Source organism: Pelobates fuscus, chromosome 4 (assembly GCF_036172605.1).
Source record: "Pelobates fuscus isolate aPelFus1 chromosome 4, aPelFus1.pri, whole genome shotgun sequence".
In the NCBI taxonomy this organism is placed as follows: Eukaryota; Metazoa; Chordata; class Amphibia; order Anura; family Pelobatidae; genus Pelobates; species Pelobates fuscus.
Genome location: NC_086320.1, coordinates 153,125,093 through 153,148,262, shown reverse-complemented (window position 1 = coordinate 153,148,262; position 23,170 = coordinate 153,125,093). Strand labels below are relative to the sequence as shown.

Genomic DNA, 23,170 nt, shown 5'->3' with positions numbered 1-23,170 from the left:
AGTCGCACTGACCTGTCTGGAGATGTAGTCTATGCTGGCTTAAATATTAACTTATGTTTTTGTGACTGTTATACAGTTGGCTCCGTGCTTTGGATAATTATGAATCATTGGCAGTCTCCCCAGCTATGAGCACACAGGGCCTAACTTCCAAATTGATAAGTTAGTTGATGGTAGTTGGGGCTTCACATTATATCCACCTAATTGTTATTATCGGTTATTTTAACTATGATAAACTATTGTTAGTGGCAATGACTCCTTGAAATAAAGTAAAACAGAAATAGGGGAGCAAATTATGAATATGTAATATAGATTAAAGTCGTGATTCTGAACACCATTCTGAAAATCAGACGAATTTAAAATCATATGGTTAAAGGACCACTCTAGGCACCCAGACCACTTCAGCTTAATGAAGTGGTCTGGGTGCCAGGTCCAGCTAGGGTTAACTAATTGTTTTATAAACATAGCAGTTTCAGAGAAACTGCTATGTTTATCAATTAGTTAAGCCTTCCCCTATTTCCTCTAGTGGCTGTCTCACTGACAGCCGCTAGAGGCGCTTGCGTGATTCTCACTGTGAAAATCACAGTGAGAGCACGCAAGCGTCCATAGGAAAGCATTATGAATGCTTTCCTATGTGACCGGCTGAATGCGCGCGCAGCTCTTGCCGCGCGTGCGCATTCAGCCGACGGGGAGGAACGGAGGCGGAGAGGAGGAGGAGAGCTCTCCGCCCAGCGCTGGAAAAAGGTAAGTTTTACCCCTTTTCCCCTTTCCAGAGCCGGGCGGGAGGGGGTCCCTGAGGGTGGGGGCACCCTCAGGGCACTCTAGTGCCAGGAAAACGAGTATGCTTTCCTGGCACTAGAGTGGTCCTTTAAGGAGCTTTGAGAACGATCTTGCCACCTAGAGTTTTTATTTTATTGAGCATTTAGTAGCACAAGGCAGTTGTAGTATGCTATTTAAAACACACACACACACTTCAATCCAGTATTGGCCAAGTCACTCAGTAATGTTTTGTGTGCTGACCTTCGTTATGAGTTAATTAGAAAGCTAATTGTAGTTTGATCAGATGATTGTTTAGTAAAAACACGACAGTGCATTGTGACACATTTTTTGCAGAAACTCACTAACTAGATATTGAGCTAACCAGCCTATTAAAGATGAAATAATTCTGCCAGTAAGTCATTGTTTGATAAGAACTTCTGTATTTGGAGAATCTTTTTTATAGAGGTCTATGCATACATCTCTGCCATACTTTACATGGACAGAAAGACACTTTTGTATTATTATTATTATTATTATTGCCATTTTTATAGCGCCAACAGATTCCATATCGCTGTACAATATTATGAGGTGGGATTTAACTATAAATAGGACAATTACAAGAAAACTTACAGGAACGATAGGTTGAAGAGGACCGTGCTCAAACAAGCTCACAGCCTATAGGAGGTGGGGGTGTGACCAGCGTGACCACTGAAGGGCTGTTCTGAGAAGTTTTATATTTTTTGATCTGATGAACATTTTAGCAACTAAAATGTTATTTCTAACCACAATGTATCTTATTTGCAAAGACTGATTTCTATGCACTTATTGTAGTTTAGTAGGGATATAACTTATCCAGATTAAATTCCAATACAGATTAAAAGTAGCATTTTGGACCATTTGCCAATAACCTGTGCTGATTATTCTCTTCATTAAAAGTTTTTAAAAAGCAGCATAATTTATACACAACTGTGGCATTAATTGAACATGCTGACAGTAAGCACACTTCTTTCACTCTCAGGCAGCCGGTACAAAATGGGATTACCAAGATTCCAGCATGTACCAGTGCTTTTACTGATTGCTGACAGCCCAGTACATTACAGTAGATTATCCACTATCACACCTTCCTGCCTTCCGCTGAACTCATAGTGAGGGGTGATGGGAAGTCGCAATGTGGCGCCCGGTTGGCTGAGGTCTGAAGTTTCTAGGTGCGGTTAATGGCAGAGGTGAGTAAGTATCCGTTATATTGGTAAATTACAAAACAGATTCAGGAGGTGGGCTCAAATGCAGATTGGGCAGCATAGCAGGCACTAAAGTTGTAGCTCTTCCTCTGGTCCACTTCCTTCCAAGTGCTCCGATTTGCTGCCTGGAGGTTCTGCCTGGTAATCCAAACAGACCCCCTTCAGCGAATGACAGCAAACTGCAGCACGTGTTGCCTGTCACTGCGATCATTGTTACAATGTCTCAGCCAATGATTACTAACATTGGCTGAAACATTGTCTCTGCCCGGCTCTTCTCACTTTGATCTCCTGGAGAGAGAGAGGCAGAAAGATAAACTGTGTCTAAACTTTAGAAGTGTTAAAAATAATTACATGTTTTTAGATTAACCCGGTCAGTGCTGATCATAGCATTGACCCTGTGATGTCTGGTTAGGGTGATTGGTACTATTAATATTTATTTATTTTATGGTCATAACATTTATTTTGTCAGCTACATCAGTTTTTTGTTGTGCTTTTTTTGTTTTGTTTTTTTAAAACACCTTCCCTGCTGACTGATCACTGTAATGTACAAACATCTGTGATGTATGGTACTGTATCGGTGATCAGTGTGATCAGAGAACTTTCTAATCAAGCTGACATTTTTTGGGGGTAATTTTTATAAAAATAAAATGAAAAATTTATAATTTTAGTGCTGGTCGCAGCTGTTTGATCTGTGATCAATAATTTTAATGTATGAGTTTGGTGTTTGGTTTTCTGTGGGTGGAAGTGGGAATTGGGTATGTGTATATTGGCCAAGTAGGTGAATTAATTAAATTATTCCCTTTGTGACATACTTTAAATAAGTCCACCTAAAAGTTCACGCTATTATTCTGCAGGCTCTGATATTGGTACTCTCGCAGAGAGTGGCACTCAGTGCCTCTGACACTAGACCCCTAAATGAGTCCTCCAGTGATGGTGCCCCAACTACTATCTACTACATGTGGTACCCCACTGCTGTGGCAGAAATTAAAAAAAATAAAACTAGGTATCACACTCTAGTAATAGGTATTGTGAAGAAGCCAAGTATCAGGTCTTACTGGCACAAGCACACCATCCTGGCTACCGATAATTTCCCAGGGGTTATGAACAGGGATCGTCGCAAGCAAATGCTGCGATTCCATTTTAACGATAACATACTTTGTCCCCATAGAAATTACCCATTGTTTGACGGGCTCTACAAAATGTGGCGCCGTATCAAACTCCTATCAAATTTTCCCAAAAAATATTTCCAGGACCAAAACCGACCAAGACAAATCCCGTATGAAATTTAAAGGTAGACTGCTTTTCAAGCAATATATCCCATCGAAGCGGTCACAATATTGCATCAAATTCTATAAATTATGTAAATCCCCTACTGGCTGTACATGGGAGTTTTGGATTTATCAAGGGAAGGATAGTCATCTTGACCCACCAGGTTGACCCACAAATGGCAAGATTGCACGGGATCTGATCCTATGCTTGTAAAATAAGGGTTATAAGTTTTGGGCTGAAAACTTATACCAGTATTGATTTATTTAAAAATGTGTTTTATTTTCAAACCCTAGACAAGCAGTAGATGCTCCTCTTCAGCCATGAAGTGCTGGCCCTTCTGTTCACAGATAAGAATATTTCCATGGTGTCTAGAAAGCATGATGAAAGTACAGTGTCAGTGTCTGACTGAGGAATGACTGACTAGCTGAAAAAAATGAAGTGCATTCTAGACTGCAGCAAGCATATTGGGGTAGTAAATGTGGCTGGCCAGTGTATATAGCCTTATCTGGTGAACCGAAAAAGTAGGTCCTGCTACCAGAAAACTGCAATCTATTTAAGCCAGATTGCAATTTTCAATTCTTATGTGCTGTATAAAAAAAAAAATCAGCCATATGGAAGCCATATACCCATTTCTTGAATCCATGTTTAACATTTTGTCTGATATTTTATTTACCCAGTCCCCCACTCCTCCCTCTTTGAAATAACATTTACAAAGACTATGTTGCAAACACTTTCTTTACCGAAAACCTACCTCAACCTCTAAAGAAAATCACCCTAGAGAAAGTGTTGCATTTGCTACAAGAAAGGAGTTTGAAAGGACTCCAGTTACTACTGCCCTTCCTGCCCATCTCTCTCTGACTAACAGACTATTTCAGGCTACCTGCCTGTACCGACTTATTGGCTTCTTATATCAGCTATTCTGACTTTTGGATTCCCCTGACCTTGGCCTGTGCCTGTTTACGTTAAGCCCAGCCAGTATAAAGTGGCTACACCAAACAACTCACACACAAAAGCGAATGACCACTAATTGAAGCCAGTATTTGTGATAAAGTGGCTAGACCAAACATCTTAAAATACACAGTTTGGAATATCCTGGGTTGCCTACTTTTAAAAATTATATGCCATCATGGGGGCAATTTTTTTTTCCCCTAGTCTGCCACACTGCTTCCAAGGTGACATAGACCCAGAAAATCACGGTCAAATTCCCAAGTATAAAAGGGCATCTAAAATATTTGCCCGTGTGACTTCTCCAAAATACCTGGAAAACTAGTACATGGGTGGAAGTGTTGGTGAGACAATGCTAAGTAAAAATATTGAGGCTTTATTACACAAATGCACATCAGGATTATGAAATGTCCTGTGAAGATGGAATTTATGTGTGGAAAAAGTACAAATAAAAGTGTAACCACTAAATGGGGCGTATATTTGTGATAAAGTGGCTACACCAAACATCTCAAAATATGTCATTTGTAATACTCTGGGTTGCCTACTTTTGCAAACAGTATGGCATAATGATGGAAGTGTTATTACCCACACTGCCATACTGTATCAAAAACAACATAGGTCAAAACAAATTTCCAGGGATGAAGACTGAAATGGACAAGCCTATATTTGACCCTATAACTTTACAAAATCCCGTTAGACATGTACATAGGAGTTGTGCTCCAGAGATGTTGAACAATGCAAATATGAGCATTTTTAGAGCAGCAAAACATATATCACACAAATGCAAAAAACTAATGTAGACACTAATTTTGGCCAGGGTTTGTGACTACTAAAAGACTGGGACCCTATTGAATACCCTGGGTTGTCTGCTTTTACAAATGGTATGCCATGGTGGGGGTAATACAAATGTTTTGGGCTGCCATGCAGTCCCAAAAGCAACATAGGTCCAACAAACTAATCTGGCAAACTTTAATGTATAAAAATAGAAAATGGGGAAGCCCTATATTTAAACCTGTAACATGGGATCATCGTTGAACTCTGGGTAGATCACCGCATACAAGTATGTGTTTTATTGCGATAAAATTACAGTATGACATCTACAGCTAAAATGCCACACAGAACTTTGAAAATAACATTTCTTATTGTCTCATACTTTTTCAATTTTTTTTCATATTAAATTATGCTTCATATATAAATGTGAAATAAAAGCCATATTTCTCCTGAACAAAAGGCTTTATAATAAGTGCTCGTGCAGTTAATATGAAACCGATAAAGTGTGATTAAACAAACACAGTTCAAATTCTATGGGGTTTTTTATTAGAATTTTTTACAATTGTCTTCGTCCTTGAGGATTTAAAGATACATTTATGTGGGGCTTGTTGCTGTGGAGCTCTGTTATACACTCAGGCACACCGACAACATGGAGCTCCTAGAAAAGAGGAACATTAGGATAGAAAGAGGGACAGAGGGATTTGGGCCCCAAATAGGGACTGTCCCCCCTAAATGGGGACACTTTGTAAGTATGCTCCTACCTGGTTCACTAAAAAAAAATCAGATTCACTCATTCATATACAGATGAAAAAGGAGAGAAGCAGTCTCATGAACAAAACATAATAGGTTGCCACTGAAATTAACAAATATTATAGACACGTGTGTTTTCTGTAGTCCTGATGGTTCGATATGAAATCTGCTGAATACACTATTTACGACATAGGAAATAATAGGAATTTAGTCTTGTAAACTGCATAAACGCTTTGCTTGCCAATTTCAAAGTACTCCTGCTTTGGCAGGAGCTAAAGTAATTTATCAAATTGTATATATTTACACTGTCCTTGAATTTGGCTTGAATTTGGTGTCCAACATTCACATATTCTGAGATAGGTGCTTTTATCTATTCCAGATAGTTTTTTGATGTGTGCAGTTTACTCTGCATCGAATGCCAAAAAGCTATGGATATGTCATGGGAAATATAAATGGCACATCTGCATAGCAAATTTTGCCATTGCTTGCATGGACTGCCTTCAGTCAAATGTTGTTCTGTAGCAGAGTAAGGTTAAAAGAACACTCAACACTAAACTGCTTCAAATCAGTGAATCAGTAAATTGGTTGTGGTACCTGGAATCCCTAGCGCTGTATGACCTTCTAATGTTAATACCCTTTACAAATTGTTTAATGCAAAAAAAATGACCCAAGGTACAATCTGCTGCCCTATGTTTTTGTACTTTTGCGTTTCATAATATTACGCTCAATGGAAGGCCAGTGATAGGATGAGAGCTTTTGGTGCAAGCAAACGTTCTTGATTACTACGGTGGCTGGAGAAAAGAGGGTAGGGAGAGGTACTAGAGCAGGAGACCAACTTCAGGATGTAAAGCTTTGGGAAAGGGTTTTAATCACTGAAGGTCAGAAAAACTGACACTCTCCTGCCCCAATACCACCATCATAACTAAAAGATAGGCATGTCTTTTAGGGCATATCTGATTTGACATCCCCACGCCAAGCCTGTGTTAGCAGTCTATACGTAGGCAATAGGTTATTAAAAAACAAAACAAAAAAAACATACCTTTAATCTTAACATGATTAAGTCACAGATGTCGTTCTCTCTGCAACATCGCCAATAATAAAAGCAGAGGAAACTGTACATATATATGATATAAGGAAGGAGGGTGGCAAGGGCTAGAAAGTAGCCTGTTTGACGCTCTGTGCGCCGCTGATGAGGTGTCATGACCTTTTCAACAACATAAACCTTGTTGATCCTACTTGGCTGCTGGCTGCACTGGCCAGCTGCCGCATGATTTATTCTCGCACTGCAGAGGTTAATCTTAGTACAACACTGATGTCTGTGGAGATCATCGTGGGAGCCTCCGTAGACAATGCCTTTTTCCTTACAGCCTCCACTAGTGATGGCTGGACGATTTGACGAAACTTGACTTTTGTCAAGTGGAGGAAAAGTACAGAAGATATAGTCTGTACCTAATCTCCATGATATTTTTATACTTGGTTAGAATGTCGGTCTAATCAGTCAATGTGAGTATTTAATAAATATTTTATTTTTATGAAATACACACTATTTGTAATAATTTTGTTTGGGAGGTGTTTGGTGACAGAGCTTATTTAATATCGATAGCTGATGCCTTTTGGAATACAAGGATAGTTTGCGTAGATGTTGCCATTGTGGTAACCTCCTTGAACTTGCAATGAACTTCAATTTCTACCCTTCCAGTTTGTAATTCATGGTATGTCCGGAGCAAGCTACCTTTTATGTCTCCCTTGCTTGACACAGCTTTACGACGCTTTATGAGACCATAATATGATGCGATATCAGGGAGGTTATTGGCCGTCTATGAATCAAAAATGTAGTGAAACCACTGTGTCCACTCATCCATGCTCCAACTCATTTGCAAAACTATTTTTCATGGAAAGCTGTAATGCAACCAATTCATGTCAGAGGTTGATAATATTCTAACCAATTCAAAGTAAATCGGGGTCTGCTCTTGTAAGAAGATGGATTTATTTTAAATGGATTACATTTTCAGTACATTTATTGCACCCAGAAAACAGTGCGGCAAAATAGAGTAAAATATATAGATTAACCTTTTTTTTTTGCCTTTATTCAAAATGTAAAATGTCTTGTCCAACATGTCATATATAACCGTGTGATCTAGTGTGTGAAAGATACTGGTTAATTATTGCAGTTTTATTTATTTATACAGTGGTACTTTTGGGGGGTGGGAGGGTGGTTGGTTTACCTGTGGTGATTTATTTATAAAGCACCAACATCATCTTCAGTGCGAAGCCTTGATCGCATGCTTTTAATAAATCAACTACATTTTATATACTTGGAAAATGCATGACATTTTTTTTAATTCTTTGAAGAAACAAAAAAAGTATTTGTGTGCTACTAAATAGCATTTTCCTTATTTATAAATGGGGATCATCTCTCGTTAGAATAAAATCCTGTTTTTTCTTTGCTGAGCTACCTTCCAAGCCTGGTCAGCAAAAAATACTGCCATGATATGTTAAAGTTGGCAAATGAGAAGGCAGACAATTATTTTGTACACTGTAAATGGAAACTGGGGATAGAGAATGTGTTTGGAATGCTCATCAGAATTAGAATCACAGGCACAGACTTGAAATTCAGATGTAAAAGAGGAGCATTTATCTGCCAGACATGGACCACCAGTGACCTAGCAACCATTACAATTTTACAACCATTTAAATAAGGGAAACCATATATAAAAGGAAAATTAGAATATTTAAGTCAAGAGTTCATAGCCAAGAAAATATCATGCTGTAATAAAATGTATTTCTGAGGTTTACATGGAGTTTATAAACGACAAAGTGACTTGCTTAGCACTGTATAATGTTAAAAGGAACTAGAATTGACCCCCTTTATTTATATGCATTAAAAAACTGTAATGTTTGGAAGCGTCAGAGAGATGTCTGCAGTTACAAACAAGTCTTTGAAAACATTTCAAATACAAACCGCACAAAGGAACAAACTTCCTATCCATCAGAAAGTTCCACTTAATAACAAAAATACTTACACAAGCTATACACAGGCTATCCAACTAAGGTGTGGGTGAAAAAAACCCAAAAGTTAAATAATTTAACTTGATATTATTTAATTTTTTTAAAGCACCAACATATTCTGCAGCACTGTACAATTGGAGAAAAGCCAGTTCAGTATGCACAGACTAACGGTAAACCCAGAGCCCTTTACAATTTAAAAAAAAAAAAAAAACACAAAAAAACAGAACATAATTATAAATAATGAGGGAAGTTTGTTTGCAGATAGCTCTGACTTAAAGGGACACTATAGTCTCCAGAAAAACTACAGCTTAATGTAGTTGTTATGGGGAATATAGTCAGTCCCTGCAGGCATTTTAATGGAAACACAGAATTTTAAAAGAAAGGAATAGCTCCGGTGACCACTCTTTAGACAGTTACTAGAGGTGCTTCCTTGTTAGTGCTGACATTTTCCCATAGAGATGCATTGAATCTCTATGAGGAGATGCTAATTGGCCAGAGCTGCGTTTGGCTCCAGACGTAAGGAGTTCCGCGTGGCACTGGAAAAATGGTTTTAGGAATACACATTTCTGTTCCTGACACTACAGCGCCCAAATAATTTTAAGTGAACTAATTAAATATCCTTGTCAAGTTTTATTTCACGATACAAATCTATAGGGCACACCATCCATAGTTGATCACCTTTCTTAAATTAATTAAAAAGTCATAAACTAACTCGTACTGATCTCATCATTCCTGTTGCTGTTTTTACTGTTTTTACTGTTTTGGTTGATTACTGTTGTAATCGACCAATATAAGTTATCCTACCCCTTGGTCCCCACCTTAATGGCAATTATTACATTAAAGGAACACTATACCGTTGTAAATATGTATTCCTTAGGCTATTGTGTTCTCCTAATTATGGAGGAGTCCCCTATGTAGGTGCATTCCCCCACTTTCCCAAATTAGGATTTACTTACCTTATGTTCCTTGGCATGCTGGTCTCTGTGCGAGATTGACCATCTCAGCCAATCCTGTGTTTCTCCATAGGGAAACATTGGGAGGTTAGTGTGCACACATGGCAAAATGTCAAGCGTTTACAATTCGCCAAGCAAATACACTCTGAAACCTTTTGATTGGATAGCAAGTAAAACTCTGCTATTGGGGTTGAAGCACCTCTATTGGCTGTCAGGAAAGCTGCCAATAGAGGCATGTTAACCTTGCAGATCAGGGGCAGAGCCAGCACCAGCAGACTGTAATAAAGGTAAGATTTTACTATATTTAGGGGGGACAAGGGAGAGGCCAGGGGGGGCTAGACGGTGATTTTATTACTATTGGGACAGGAATAAATGTGCTCCTGACCCTACAGTGTTCATTTAAGATCTCTCCAAGCTAGAAATAAACCATGTCTGTCACTCCAAGAATTCCAACAGAAATGGTCCTGCATTATCCAAAAACTGTGAGGTTTTGGTTAATTTAAAGCATTGCTGAAAACACACAAATGTCAACATTCTGAGTAACTTGTGAATTCCTATTGTCATTTTATTTATTTATTTTTTTTTTTGTCTGTAGGTAGGTACAATCATTATCTAACAGCACAACAGCGTATAGAGATATTCACAAGCTAAACAGTGGCATGAATAGGTGCACATTTTTAATTTATTTATATAACAAGCTTAGTTTTAACAAACATGCTGAGTAATAAAGAGCAAGGCTAAGTAGCAGGAGTAGTCTGGGAAACACTTCACTAAGTAGTCTAAGATGGACGTTAATGTGACATACTATGTTTAAAACACATAAAACAATGAAAATAAACAAACAGAAATAAAATCAGAGTATTTACAACCATTAGGCTTGATCAGAGTGAAATAAAGAGTATCCCTGTTATGTCAGACTAGGACAAATATTAGTAGTGATATATTATGTATACATGTCTGAGTCAATGAGTAGACCTAGGCTGGTGAGACGGACGTTTTCCTGCATGAGTGCTAATGTATGTCATAAACTAGTAAAGCATGCAAGTCAGTGAGGGGTTAAAAGAGCAGCAGGCATTACTACGGTAAACTGACTGACAAGGAGTTTATCAGTGGTGTCATTGGGTGTTAGCAGGTAGGGGATGGCTAAGAACAATTTTTCAGGTATCTGGAGAGGGACAGAATGTGATATCGTCACCTGTAGCCTGCCAATACCACGTGCATGCCATAGCAGATAGTCAGTCTTCATGTCGGGTGTCTTGTGCCCTTTCCCTGGCACAGGGCATGTAAGACAATGCTGTATGTGCAGTCAGTAGCCCGTAGTGCAGCAGTTCCCCTTAACTTCGGCTCTTGGCCGTGAAGGGAGCCAGTTATACCGACCCTATGACTGAACATTGGAGAGCTAATTACTGGGTTTACTGAATTTTACTGTATACCCCTGGAGACAAACTTTATCCCCATATTGCAAAACCAGAATATTGCCTGTACCTGGAGATAATTAATTTACTGTAACCATTTAAGCTAATTATCTCCAGTATAGAGGGGAGGGTTTGAAAAGATGCACTTTGTTCTTATTGGTTATTGTCCCTTGTAACACTGTGAACAATAAGGTCCAGAGGGGGTGCCTCTGGCCTGAAAAGGTGTATATAAGCAATGCCTTGCCGTTCAATAAACCAGACTTCTTACCCTCAACTCGCTGCTTTGACTCGTGTTGTAGGGAAATGTTGATCACTAGCTCTGCTAAGAGCTCCAAGTATCTCTACGCTTGCAGGAAGATCGCTTGGTGCTGACTTGGGACTTTCTTCGACTCTCCAGGATCGGGGACAAAGACATCCAAACGGTCCAACTCTCAGCTAGCCTGAAGCAACCGTAACATGCATCTTCACCAGTGTCTCGTAACCCCTCCTTTTGAATTTCTTAGACCCTTTAGTGTATTGTACCCCCCTTTAGTGTGTCTTACACTCTCTTCTATGTAGAGTGTGGGGGGAAAAAAATCACAATACAACCCACCTTGTGTATCTCTTACTTCCCCCAGCCCCCTCCAGAGTCATCTGAGTGAGGGGCAACAAAGAAAATAGTCAGGGCAGAAGTATAGTTGCAGCATGGTTTGCAAAACAAAAAATGTCATAAAAATCATTGTATAATTTATTTTTCAAGGAGTTTAGGTTACTATGGTGCTTGGAGTGTCACTTCAAGTAAGACCTCCTCTAATGTTTTATTATCTTTGAGGAGAAAATGTTTTATTTTAAGATTCCTAGTCTTTAATATTGTTGTTGCCTGTTTAGCAAAAGAAAAGCTGTTAAACCTTTCTGATCTCCTTTGCTGTAAAGAGTAAAAAGTAGATTTTAACAGCAACATGTCTGTGTACTCCTGACTAAATGGCTTCTATGTATAACCTCAGCAAAATCGCTCATTAGCTGTGATTATAAATAAAATAATGAATTTAAAGCATGGGAAAGTTTTCCGGCCAGCTTCCTTCTCTCTAGTGTCATTTTGACCCTTGGCTTATTTTAAGGGATGAACTTTTACCATAAAAAAGTTCATGACAGTTCCATTCTTTTTAATAAAACAGCGAGGAATAAAACAGCAGTGTGCCAAAATGTATATTTCAGATTTTTAAATGGTTTAATAGCATATCTTGCACTGTAATAGTTTTAGAAGACACTGTAAGCAGTATAATTCTATATGCTATGTATGCATCAAGAATGGGAATGTGTTGATACGATGGCTCCAACTAAAGGTCAAACTGAAGCATTTGATAGTTGGTGAGCACAGAGACTATATTATATGGTTGGATGCAGATTGGAATGTGCTTAACCTCCGGAGTCACATTGGGATGTGTGAAGTTGCCCATGTAAAATCCCCATTCAAAGAGCTTAATCCAGGAAAGGTCTTGTGCTAATAACTAGCACTTGATTAATACTATGAGCAATGTATATCGGAATACTTGCTGTATTCTTTTATAAGCCTGGATAAATAGGGACTGTGCTTGTTACGCCTCAGCTGAAAAAGCTCTGGGAAAGTGTGTCCATGTTCCATGGTCCAGCCCCTTCAAGTACGGTCACATAATCCCAAGTAACCATTATTTCTATGTTTGATTGTGGTTTCTAGCGGAAAAAGACAAGACTGTCGGCACTAAAGTAATGTATGACCTGCTATAAAGGGAAATTCAAAGAACCTTCAAAACCCGTGCTCTTTGAATAGGTTATGATGCTAATAGGTCACCTGTCAGTGTCCTGATGCAGTATTCTTTATATACTTTCTGCTGCTTGCAAAACGTTATTCATTTAAATGCCTACCTTCTTCATAGCATAGAGCATGAATGGGAGCCTATGCTAATTATAATTGTTCAGCATGTGTTCACTGGGATGGCTTGTGTTATACCAGTTCCTATTATTGACTTTTTCCATGTTCTCTGTGAACGAGCTGCAGCCCTAAAATCCTTTGCAAAACTGCAATTGGAGTCATCTGTAAACAGCAGAACAGTGCACTTTGTAAACTAACAGCTGTGGCTGCAGTGCATCTCCCATAAAGTCCAAACTTGGCACACGTTTATGGGATTTGCTCAGCTCCCATTGGAAACCATTTTTCTGAGTTTGTATCTAAGCTTACATTACTTTTGAGTGTACCTGTTCTCTCTCTGCCTATTGACATGCTCTTCTAAAAGACCATAAAAATTCTACCTATACATTTTGCTAACAAAAGTATAGATTGGGAGAAAAATAAAAAAAAATAAAAATAGGTCCTTATTCTGCCTGTCCGTTAATTCAATAATTGACTGACAATGGAGAGCAGAGAAGATCTCCCACAGACAGTCCATCTTCTATTCTCCACACCTAGCAACCGCAGTACAGGTTTTGCTAGTGCTGGCTATTGAGTACAGGAATGGAGTGACGGACACCGGCATGTTGCTAACAAAACCAGTGTGTTGGGATCGCAGAGAAGGTTTGCCTAAGCTGGGCAAATGAGACCGTGCAGCGCATGGGAGAGGGGAATGGCAGACCTGATTAACGTGTTACAGAAGAGTAACATAAAGCTGAGGTCACTGGATCGGAGGTTAGGTCAGTATATATTGCAATTTTACATTACATACTTCATGTATCACAGAGATAAAGCATGGATTGAAGGTATTTTGGGTCGATATAGACCGAGCATGTCAAACTCAAAGTCTAGCAAGGGCCAAATAAACCAGGTTTAAGTTTGTGGGCCGCAAATAAACCCAAACAACTTACATTTTCATAGAAACGTAGGGTTATTTTGAAAAGCACAGTATAAAAAAAAAAGCACCCCCTCTACTAAACCATAGCACCCTCCCCCCATATATTAAATCCCAGCATTGAATCAATGCATCTCTATGAGAAAAATCCAGCATCTCCATGCTGAACGGCAGTGCTGCACAGTGTGCAGTGCCCCAGGAAGCACCTCCAGTGGCCATCTGAGGAGTGGACACTGAAGATGTCCCTAGGGGGCAATGTAAACACCGCCTTTTCTCTGAAAATACAGTGTTTTACATGAAAATGCCTGCAGGAAATGATTAAACTGTAGTTGTTCTGGTGACTAGTGTCCCTTTAAAATATGCCTGACAGATTAACTGTAAAAAGCAGCGGTCCAGGCTGCATTGTTCCTTTAAAGCTTTGTTTGACAGTGTCCTGTGTTACACTAGTCCTAAAAGGGTTGAATGGAGGTTATTGAAACAGAGCTCTACTTGTTCATGAACCTGTTCTTGTCTACTTTTCAGGACATTTAATTTTAAAAGTCTACATCAACATGGTGCCTATCGATTTAATTCTTTTTTGCTTTCTTGACAGCACTGTAATTGTTGCCAAAATTCTGACAACAGTCTTAACAGGAAACATTGTGGATGGTCAAAATAGTCACTAGTTTGACCTCCCTAGGAAATCCTGAAATGTCTTAAAAAAAGTGATGCACAAATGTATACACTTTTGGCTTTCTGATTGCTTTTTCTGATTGTGTCAGACCTGTTTTGGTTTCCCCTAATAACACTTTGAAGTTGCTGAACATTGCTGCTTGAGTAAAAGGAAAACTATGGTGTTAGGAATACACAGCTGTATTCCTAACATTATAGTGCACCCTCCACCTCCCTCCCTGTTCCTCCCCTCCCTCCCCCCTCACAAAAATAAAGGTTGCAGGACCCTTTTTAAACTTACCATATTCCAGCACCGTTGTCCCTCTGCGCTGTTTCCTGCTCCTCCTCTGCTGATGTCTGCCGATAGGGGGTCCTAATGTGCACTTACTCTGTGAAACCTCCAGGAAGTGCCTCTAGTGGCTGTCTCAAAAACTGAAATATTTTACATTGTAGGACTAAGGGGACAAGGACACTGCATCCAGACCACTTCAATGTGATGAAGTGGTCTGCATACCTATAGTGTCCCTTTAACTTTGTATAAAGTTAAAATCTTATCTATACATTAAAGGACCACTATAGTGCCAGGAAAACATACTCGTTTTCCTGGCTCTATAGGGTCCTTGGGGCCCCCCTCACCCTCTGGGGCCCCCCTCCTGCCGGGCTCTAAGGTGAGGAAAGGGTTAATCCCTTACCTTTTTTCCAGCGCCGGGCTCCCTCTGCGCTGGGGGCTCTCCACCTCCTTTCCTGTCATCGGTTGAATGCACATGCACGGCATGAGACGCGCGCATTCAGCCAGTCCATAGGAAAGCATTCTCAGAAGCGCCTCCAGCGGCTGGCTGTCAATGAGACAGCCACTAGAGGCTGGATTAACCCTAATGTAAACATAGCAGTTTCTCTGAAACTGATATGTTTACAGCTGCAGGGTTAAAATCTGGGGGACCTGGCACTCAGACCACTTCATTGAGCTGAAGTGGTCTGGGTGCATATAGTTGTCCTTTAAGGTCAGTTGTTAGAAATATGAAGAATGTTAAAGGACCACTCTAGGCACCCAGACCACTTCAGCTTAATGAAGTGGTCTGGGTGCCAGGTCCCTCTAGGATTAACCCTTTTTATTATAAACATAGCAGTTTCAGAGAAACTGCTATGTTTATAATAGGGTTAATACAGCCTCCAAATCCTCTAGTGGCTGTCTCATTGACAGCCGCTAGAGGCGCTTGCATGATTCTCACTGTGGAAATCAGTGAGAGCATGCAAGCGTCCATAGGAAAGCATTGCTCATAAATGCACTTCTTTCCCCTTCCCCTTGTTCTACAGTAGGTTATCAGAAAATTAAATTAGTAGCTGCCAACAACCTATTGACAGCATGGTTTACGGTTTTGAGTAAGTTGTGTGCAGTAAGCTGCTACTCTTGCTGCGCATGCACATGTTAACCCTCCATCTGAACAGATCTTAAAAAGTCCATCAAAAAGTCCCCTTTGATATCGGAGCGCAGAACAATAGGCTTATAGTAACTCTCTGCAAGGACACCGGGAAAAGTGATGCAAAAGTGTTATGGTTCTTAAAATTACCATTTCAAGATGAACACTTTCCATGGCTTTTTACTACATACAATCCCACTACACTAAGAAGCCAGATACAAATTAAGTAGTCTCTTCCTACTTCTGATTTATCCTGGTTTCAAAGCCATGTGAACCCCTGATAAACTCTATAAGTCTTCTGCTAAGCCTGCCATGATAAGGCTTTGTCTGTTGTAACCTTTTCAGTCCAGGAGGATGCATTACATGACCGTACTGAACTGAAAGCTACTGAGGCTCGCTTCCTGAACTTTCCTTGACTCCTGGAAGCACAGTCTTGGCTGGTACGGTAATTATACAGGGTATTGAGTCTCTCCTCTAGAAGGGTGAACAGGAATTATGTTTTTGCTTTCATTTGGGAAATTTGATTCCATGAGATTAAAATGGGGGAAGGATTTGGAACTTTGAGCCTGAATGGGTAAATGATTCCTTGATTAAACACGTTCTTTTAAGAGCTGATCTTATGTGACTGCATTTTATCGGAGAGGGTTTTCATGGTTATGGAGCATTGGGGGGGGGGGGGGGGGGGGGGGGGGTGTGATGGGTGATAACATTAAAGGAAAAGCTTGTTTTAAGGTAAGTGAGTGCATTAGTCCAGTGATGAGTGTACACTGTATGTGGGTTTTATTTCCCCATACTCTTTGTATTGCTTCACACCTCACACAATACTGGATAATATGAGTAATTCAAGCTGCCAGGCTTGCATTAAAGTGAAACACTGGGCACCATAACAACTGTCACAATGAAGTTATGGTGCGAGGAGGACCCAGGCGCAGTCTTGCCTTAAGTGGGTTAAACTGCTAAGCTTCAATTCCAACCAATAAAGTGTTTTTATAGAGAATAAATTAGAATAAAACCTAAAACATACCTGAGGCCTTGTTCTGCCTGCAGCCCAATCCTCCTGTCATCAGTCCTTCCCGCCACAGACTGCTCACTGTTTACTAGACATGCCCCTACTCACGGTATAGTGAGTAGGGGCAGAATTTACTAATACTTAGTATTAGTAAATTTGGCAGAAAGACCAACTTAGGTCTTTCAGCCTTTTGGTAGATCGCTCCCTAATTCTGTGGGAATTAGGGAGTTATCTACTAAGCGGCTGCAAGATGCAGCCGTGGCGCGAATAGGATCGGAGTTTCATTAATTTGAATTAAATTCCAATCCGAACAAAATCCCCAATTGCGTCCTAACACGAATGGAGAAACTGTTCTCATTCTGTTAGGATGCAATAAGGTAGTTTTAGTCTAAATGACAGGACGTTTGGGAAAAGTAAAAGAAGGTTTTGCGGGAACACGGAGGAAAGGTGAGAATTATGGGAAAATTGCTCTGACCACCGGAAATGAAGCACACTTTGCTCCTCTGCTGTGAGAGATGGTCAGGCGTAGGGAACCTCCATAAGACAAGTAGTCCCTACTTTGTCTTATTTTTTTTAGAAAACTAGAGCAGACAAGAAGAAATGAAGAACAGATCCTGACAGAGGGCGAGAAGAGGAATCGAATAAAGAAAGGTAAGTTCGGCATGACAGTGCTGCTTTAAGACATATTATTCTTAACAGTATTGCACTATCTTGCATCTCTCTGTTTTACATGATTACTGGGACTGAGGCACCGATAATTTAGTCTATCCTATTTTGTGCGCCACTTTTTCTTTTTTTTCTTTTTTTTTCTTTATAACTGAGCATGTTACTTTGTGTTTGTAAAAATATTCTCACCATAAACCTATAACCTCATATTTTTGCGTTTTATTACCTTGATTGTAATAGAACCTACCTACATGTTTAAACAGGCTAATTAAACGTTCCGTTTGATCTGATGCTCTGTAATGGCTCTACTTGACTGTTACGCTGCATTATAATCACATTACCCAGATGCAGTGATAAAAATATACATTGAGAATGGGAATTGCATATTGAGAGCAAATAATGCTTTACCACATAATGTTATATTAACACATATGCATGTTTTTCTGTTCTTCCCATTTTAGCAGTTATGAAGAATGAGGTTTTGTATATCGATATCTAGATCGGTATTCTTGGTAGTAGTAGCGGTATTTGTATAGACCACATCTACATAAACCTCATCTATTCCCTGTATAAGCAGCAATGCATGTTGTGACTTGGTGTGTTAAATAATCATTGTGATACTGTAGTGTTCTGTAATTGGCCTGCTCATCCCATATATACCGTAAATAGGATCTATTGATCTTTACACGCATGGCTGACATAAGGTTCGGAAGAATATGTAAATAGTATTTTTGCTGCTGCCTTTCGAAGTTAGATAATACCCTTATTGTTTCTTGGTTGAGATGGAACTGCGTATTTCTTCCTTGATACCAGAAGGCATATGACATCATATGGTTTTACCCATTATGTTATCAAGCTAGTTCTGCTCACCTCTTCATTAAGTAAACTATTTGAGCTGTGTGTATTATCTCTTGCAGTATCTGTGCGCCAACTGCTGCTTGACTCCGAAGTTAGTCTGTTGCATCAGTGTATGAATAGCCCCTTTATTCTTTAAACTGCTTAATAAGCTATTAAAGTCATTAGTGAGAGAAGGTCGTGATGGATGAGTATATCAGTTATTTTTCTAAATATAATTGATTCAAGAGGTTTTTTGATTTGCAAAACTTTTTTTTTTTTTTCTTTTACAGAGCATCTTGTGCAGTCCTTTATTAATAGAAATACACAGCTAAATGAATTATAAGAAAATGTCCTGCAAATATACCCTATTTTGAGTCTTAAACAAAATATATTAAAAATGCAGAAACCATAAATAAATAGAAAAAAACAAAGAAATGAATATGCTCAACCTTGGAGTTCCCCAGACCAGGAATTGGATTAAAAATAAAGCTAGATAACTGCTATGGTCTGCAGTGAAGTGCTGTTTGTTTTATTTATTTGTGAATATGCGCTACTGAAGCAAATATAAAATGTAATATTCCCGGAGTACATACAATCATGCACCCTAGTACACGCACACAGAATATTTTCATGGCTGTGTCGATCTCCTGGAGTGCAAAAAAAACTTTACCTTGTAGATTTGCTGGCCATCTTGCAAGCATTTAACTACAAACTTTCACCACACTTCATAAGTTGAACAACTTGGACATTTTTGTAATCTTCTGGTCTCACAGTTCTTCAAGAAGTGGTAAACTCCTAACTTCTTCTACGGAGACCAGTGGTAGTATCCAGTAATTGCTCCATTAATGATGCTCTTGGCTCTTCATTTCTGCACATAACAGTGCTTCTATAGTACATACTTGGGCTACCTTTGGGAGCTGACTTTTACCTAGGCTTGTTTCCTGCATCTTATCAGATGTCATCAGTGACACAGTGTAAGTTAATGGTACAACTCCTTCACTGTGCCTCCACGCATCCAGGTTGCATCATCCTCCATCAGCCCATGAAAGCAAATACATATGACACTGCTGCTTAACCTGGGGAAAAGTAGATTAATTAAAATGTGTTTTGTTTTTAATGCATTTTTTTTAGGCAACAAAATATGAAGTCATAGGATGCAGCATAATAGAGGCAGTCTATTTAAATGCACTTTAGTTTTACTCTAATTTGAACAAACCTGCAATAAGGCTGTAAATGCTTTGCTCCATAGGACCCATTGCCAAATATTGTAAAGTCCTTTTACCTTTTAAGAAGCATGCATTTCAGGCTTCACAACTTATTTCCGCTCTCCCAGCCGCAGTATAAACACATCTACCTGCTATATTACTCCAATATCTTGTTTCAGCTGTCTCTTTACTTGTCAGGTTTGCCATAAACTTCCATGGTCCGCTTATCACGATGTCAGCGTTTCCTTATATATTTCCCTCCATGTTAATGTCTCTTCTAAATATTTGAATTCTGCCATTAATGTATCTGGCAGAGCGAGATGAATTATGCTAAAGTATGGTGACTTGTGTTTGTGTATTTATGTGCTTCATTTGAAGGTCACTCGGTGCGACTGCTGGGTCAGAAAAAGGATAATGGAAAACGGTTGGGGGGAGCACGATTGGATTTACCAAAGATTAGGAAGAACCCACTGATAGAAATCATTTCCATCAATACAGGGTAAGCTTTTTTTAATTTATTTATTTTTAAAAATTTGCTCATAAAATATTCAGTGCTGCCTAAGAATTCAATTTCATTTTTTCCTTCCCTGCTACTGCGGACCAGCATATTAAAGGGGAGCACAAATCTCTAGAAACCCTGTGGGACTCTAAATGGTGTCTTTCAAGAGTGAGAATTATTCATCCCCACTCCCCATTTAATTGCTACTGCCTCCACCTTCACCCCCACCGTCTCACAGCTTTATTTCCCATTACTTGTGTGTGTTTGTGCATGAACTTGTCCTCATGTAAATAAGATGTGTATCAATATGACTATATATGGATTTCAACAGATTACAAATCTTTCCATTGTTTTATCCAATAGTGGTTTTGCATAGAGGATAGAATTGTTTTACTTAATTAGTCAAGCTACTGTGGCAATTTTAAACATTGATTGGTACACATTGTGTAGATTAACCCTTAATAGATATATGTGCCAGTTTTGTGAGTTTATCGGGAGGGGGGATATTGAAGTGTATATTACAGGAAAATAATGCAGTTAAAAGGCTCTGTAAATATTATAATAAGCCATGTTAAACCCAGGACGGCATTATTTTCCAATAATACACACGTTAGATATGTTTTTATATCGCATGGCATTTTAAAATTGGTCAATAAATAATATAACATGATGATTGGTTCATCACCTCTCACTTTTAAGCAAATTCAACCCTTCACAGCCTTGTATAATTGTCTTGTTGTGGGGGATTGCATTCTGCTTCTTTGGCCACACAATAAAAACTGATCAAGGCAACTGCTAAAGTATATTAGTATTGCCAGTTGGCCTGTGATTAGTGTACATGACATAGAAAAGACAGTAAAAGAACAGTTAGCAAGAAATACATACACTTTTTTTTTTCTTAATTCATATTCGTATAGAGCAGTGGTTCTAAAACTTTTTAGGTTCAAGGCGCCCTTAATATTTCAATATTTTTCCAAGGCACCCCAAGTCAAATTTTCTGGGTTGTATATCTGTACAGTGCTGCACCATTTACTATCTCCGTTAAATATTGAATAGTTACTGGAGGCAAGATATTATCCGATCAGCTTTGTTGTTGTCTCATATTAATTTAAAAGGTGTGAAATTCAGCACTTTTGTTTTTAACCCTAAAGAATACATTCTTACAGTGTTAAACATGTTACTATTCCCACTGTGATCTATTTTAGGAACGAATGTTGATTTTATATTTGCTTTGTTGCCTTAATGGTTTCTAAAAGTAGCGATAAATCTCTTGTAAACTTGATCTCCACGTGAACTACTTTTAAATAATTTGAAGAAAACAAACACACTTATACAGATATTGGTTTCGAAACCTCAAATAATTCCTTTGTATGTTTGTTTGTTTTTTGTTGTGTAAAATAATATGCGCAGTGTTGCTGGGTGTATAGTATTGTGTGAAATAGGAAGAACTATGTAGTCCTAAGACACATTAGAAAATCAATGTGTGTTATTTATAAATGGTGCAATTGAGCTTATAAAAGTGTATTCAATTTAAATTCAGAAACAAAAGTGATGTTACTAGCCTGGTAATGGAGAGTGATATTAAAATGGCAATTTGTTTCTAGTTTGGTATGAAAGCAAAAATGTAAATCTTGTATCTGCCACATCACTGTAAAACAAGCAGATCTTTAATGCATTCTTTTTTAGGCTGACCACATTAAATGCTGTACACTTGGTGTACACTTGGATGTACACTTTGGTGTATGCCCTAGCCCAATCAGTGCCAACTATTGGCCTAGTGGCGAGTCTCTCCATAAACTGTTTATGAATACAAATGTAACCCCCCCCCCCCAAAAAAAACAGTTAATTTAGATGCTATTGTCAGTCAATATGCTAAGTTTGTTTATTGTGGACATTCTTTTCTCATCGCCTTGTTTTAGCGCCATATAAAGTACTGCCAGCAGACTCCTGTGTGAGAATAAAGTTCTCACACATTACAGAACGGAACTGGAATCAGAGAAGCATGTTTTGCAATCTATTTCCACACAATGTAAGGGTTTCATTGTATTCATATCATTTGTAAAACAATCCCTTATTTAATTATATATATTATCAAGGGATATATATATACAGGGCGTAATATTTCCACTTGCCATTAGAGAGTGAAAATTTAGCCATGATGAGTACAAATTTGCCCTTCTAAGTTTGCAGTTGCAAATAACTTTTAAGGCCTGGCTTTTTATAATTGAATAAGCATCAGCATTTAATACTGCCTAAGCAAATCCAAGTCAAGGTAACAAACCAATGTTTTATGATCCCTGCTGGGCCCTCTAACTGCTGTTCCAGAGAAAACACTGTAGTCCGCAGTAAATCAGTAAAACACATCAAACTTCACCTCGACAGAAACTAAAGTAAAATAAGGATGCTGTTCAAATAAAGATTCAACTTCACTGTTGCCTATCAAAATCTTAAAATCTGTACAGAGATATAGAGTGACATGGACACCCTCATCTCCTTATGCCTTTCAACTGCACCTTCTACACTTATTCATCAATTCACCAATAGGTGAATGGTGATAATAATGAACTAATATCATTTACATCAATATGAATGCACAAATCTGTGCAAAAAAAAATAATAATAATAATAAAAAAATAAATAAATATATATATATATATATATATATATATATATATATATATTATCTCCCAATACTAATTATTCTAGGTCACTCTAAGAAAACCCACACAATAGTGTCAGCACATACTTAGGGAAATTAACCCTTGTCCTGCTTAATAAAGTAAATGTATGATGAATACTTCTAAATAGTTACAAAATTGCAAATGTGTCCTAAATACTTTTTCTGAGCGAGATCGACGTAGGCTGATTTTTATTGGAGGTAATAGACATATATTTTTTTTTTTTATTATATAGGTTTTGTGCATTCATATTGATTTAACAGGTTTTTTTTTTTTAGTTCATATATTTTTGTATTGTTAACA

The 23,170-nt window shown here is 38.5% G+C and overlaps 1 protein-coding gene across 2 annotated transcripts in view; it reads left to right on the top strand.

The window, feature by feature from the left end:
• Nucleotides 1-23,170, top strand: part of CDKAL1 (CDK5 regulatory subunit associated protein 1 like 1) — an 858,136-nt gene that overhangs the window by 217,814 nt on the left and 617,152 nt on the right. For both annotated transcript variants that reach the window (XM_063450500.1, XM_063450499.1), the window contains exon 8: nt 20,069-20,189. In XM_063450500.1, the coding sequence (XP_063306570.1) occupies nt 20,069-20,189 (121 nt within the window). The remainder of the gene's footprint in view (nt 1-20,068; nt 20,190-23,170) is intronic.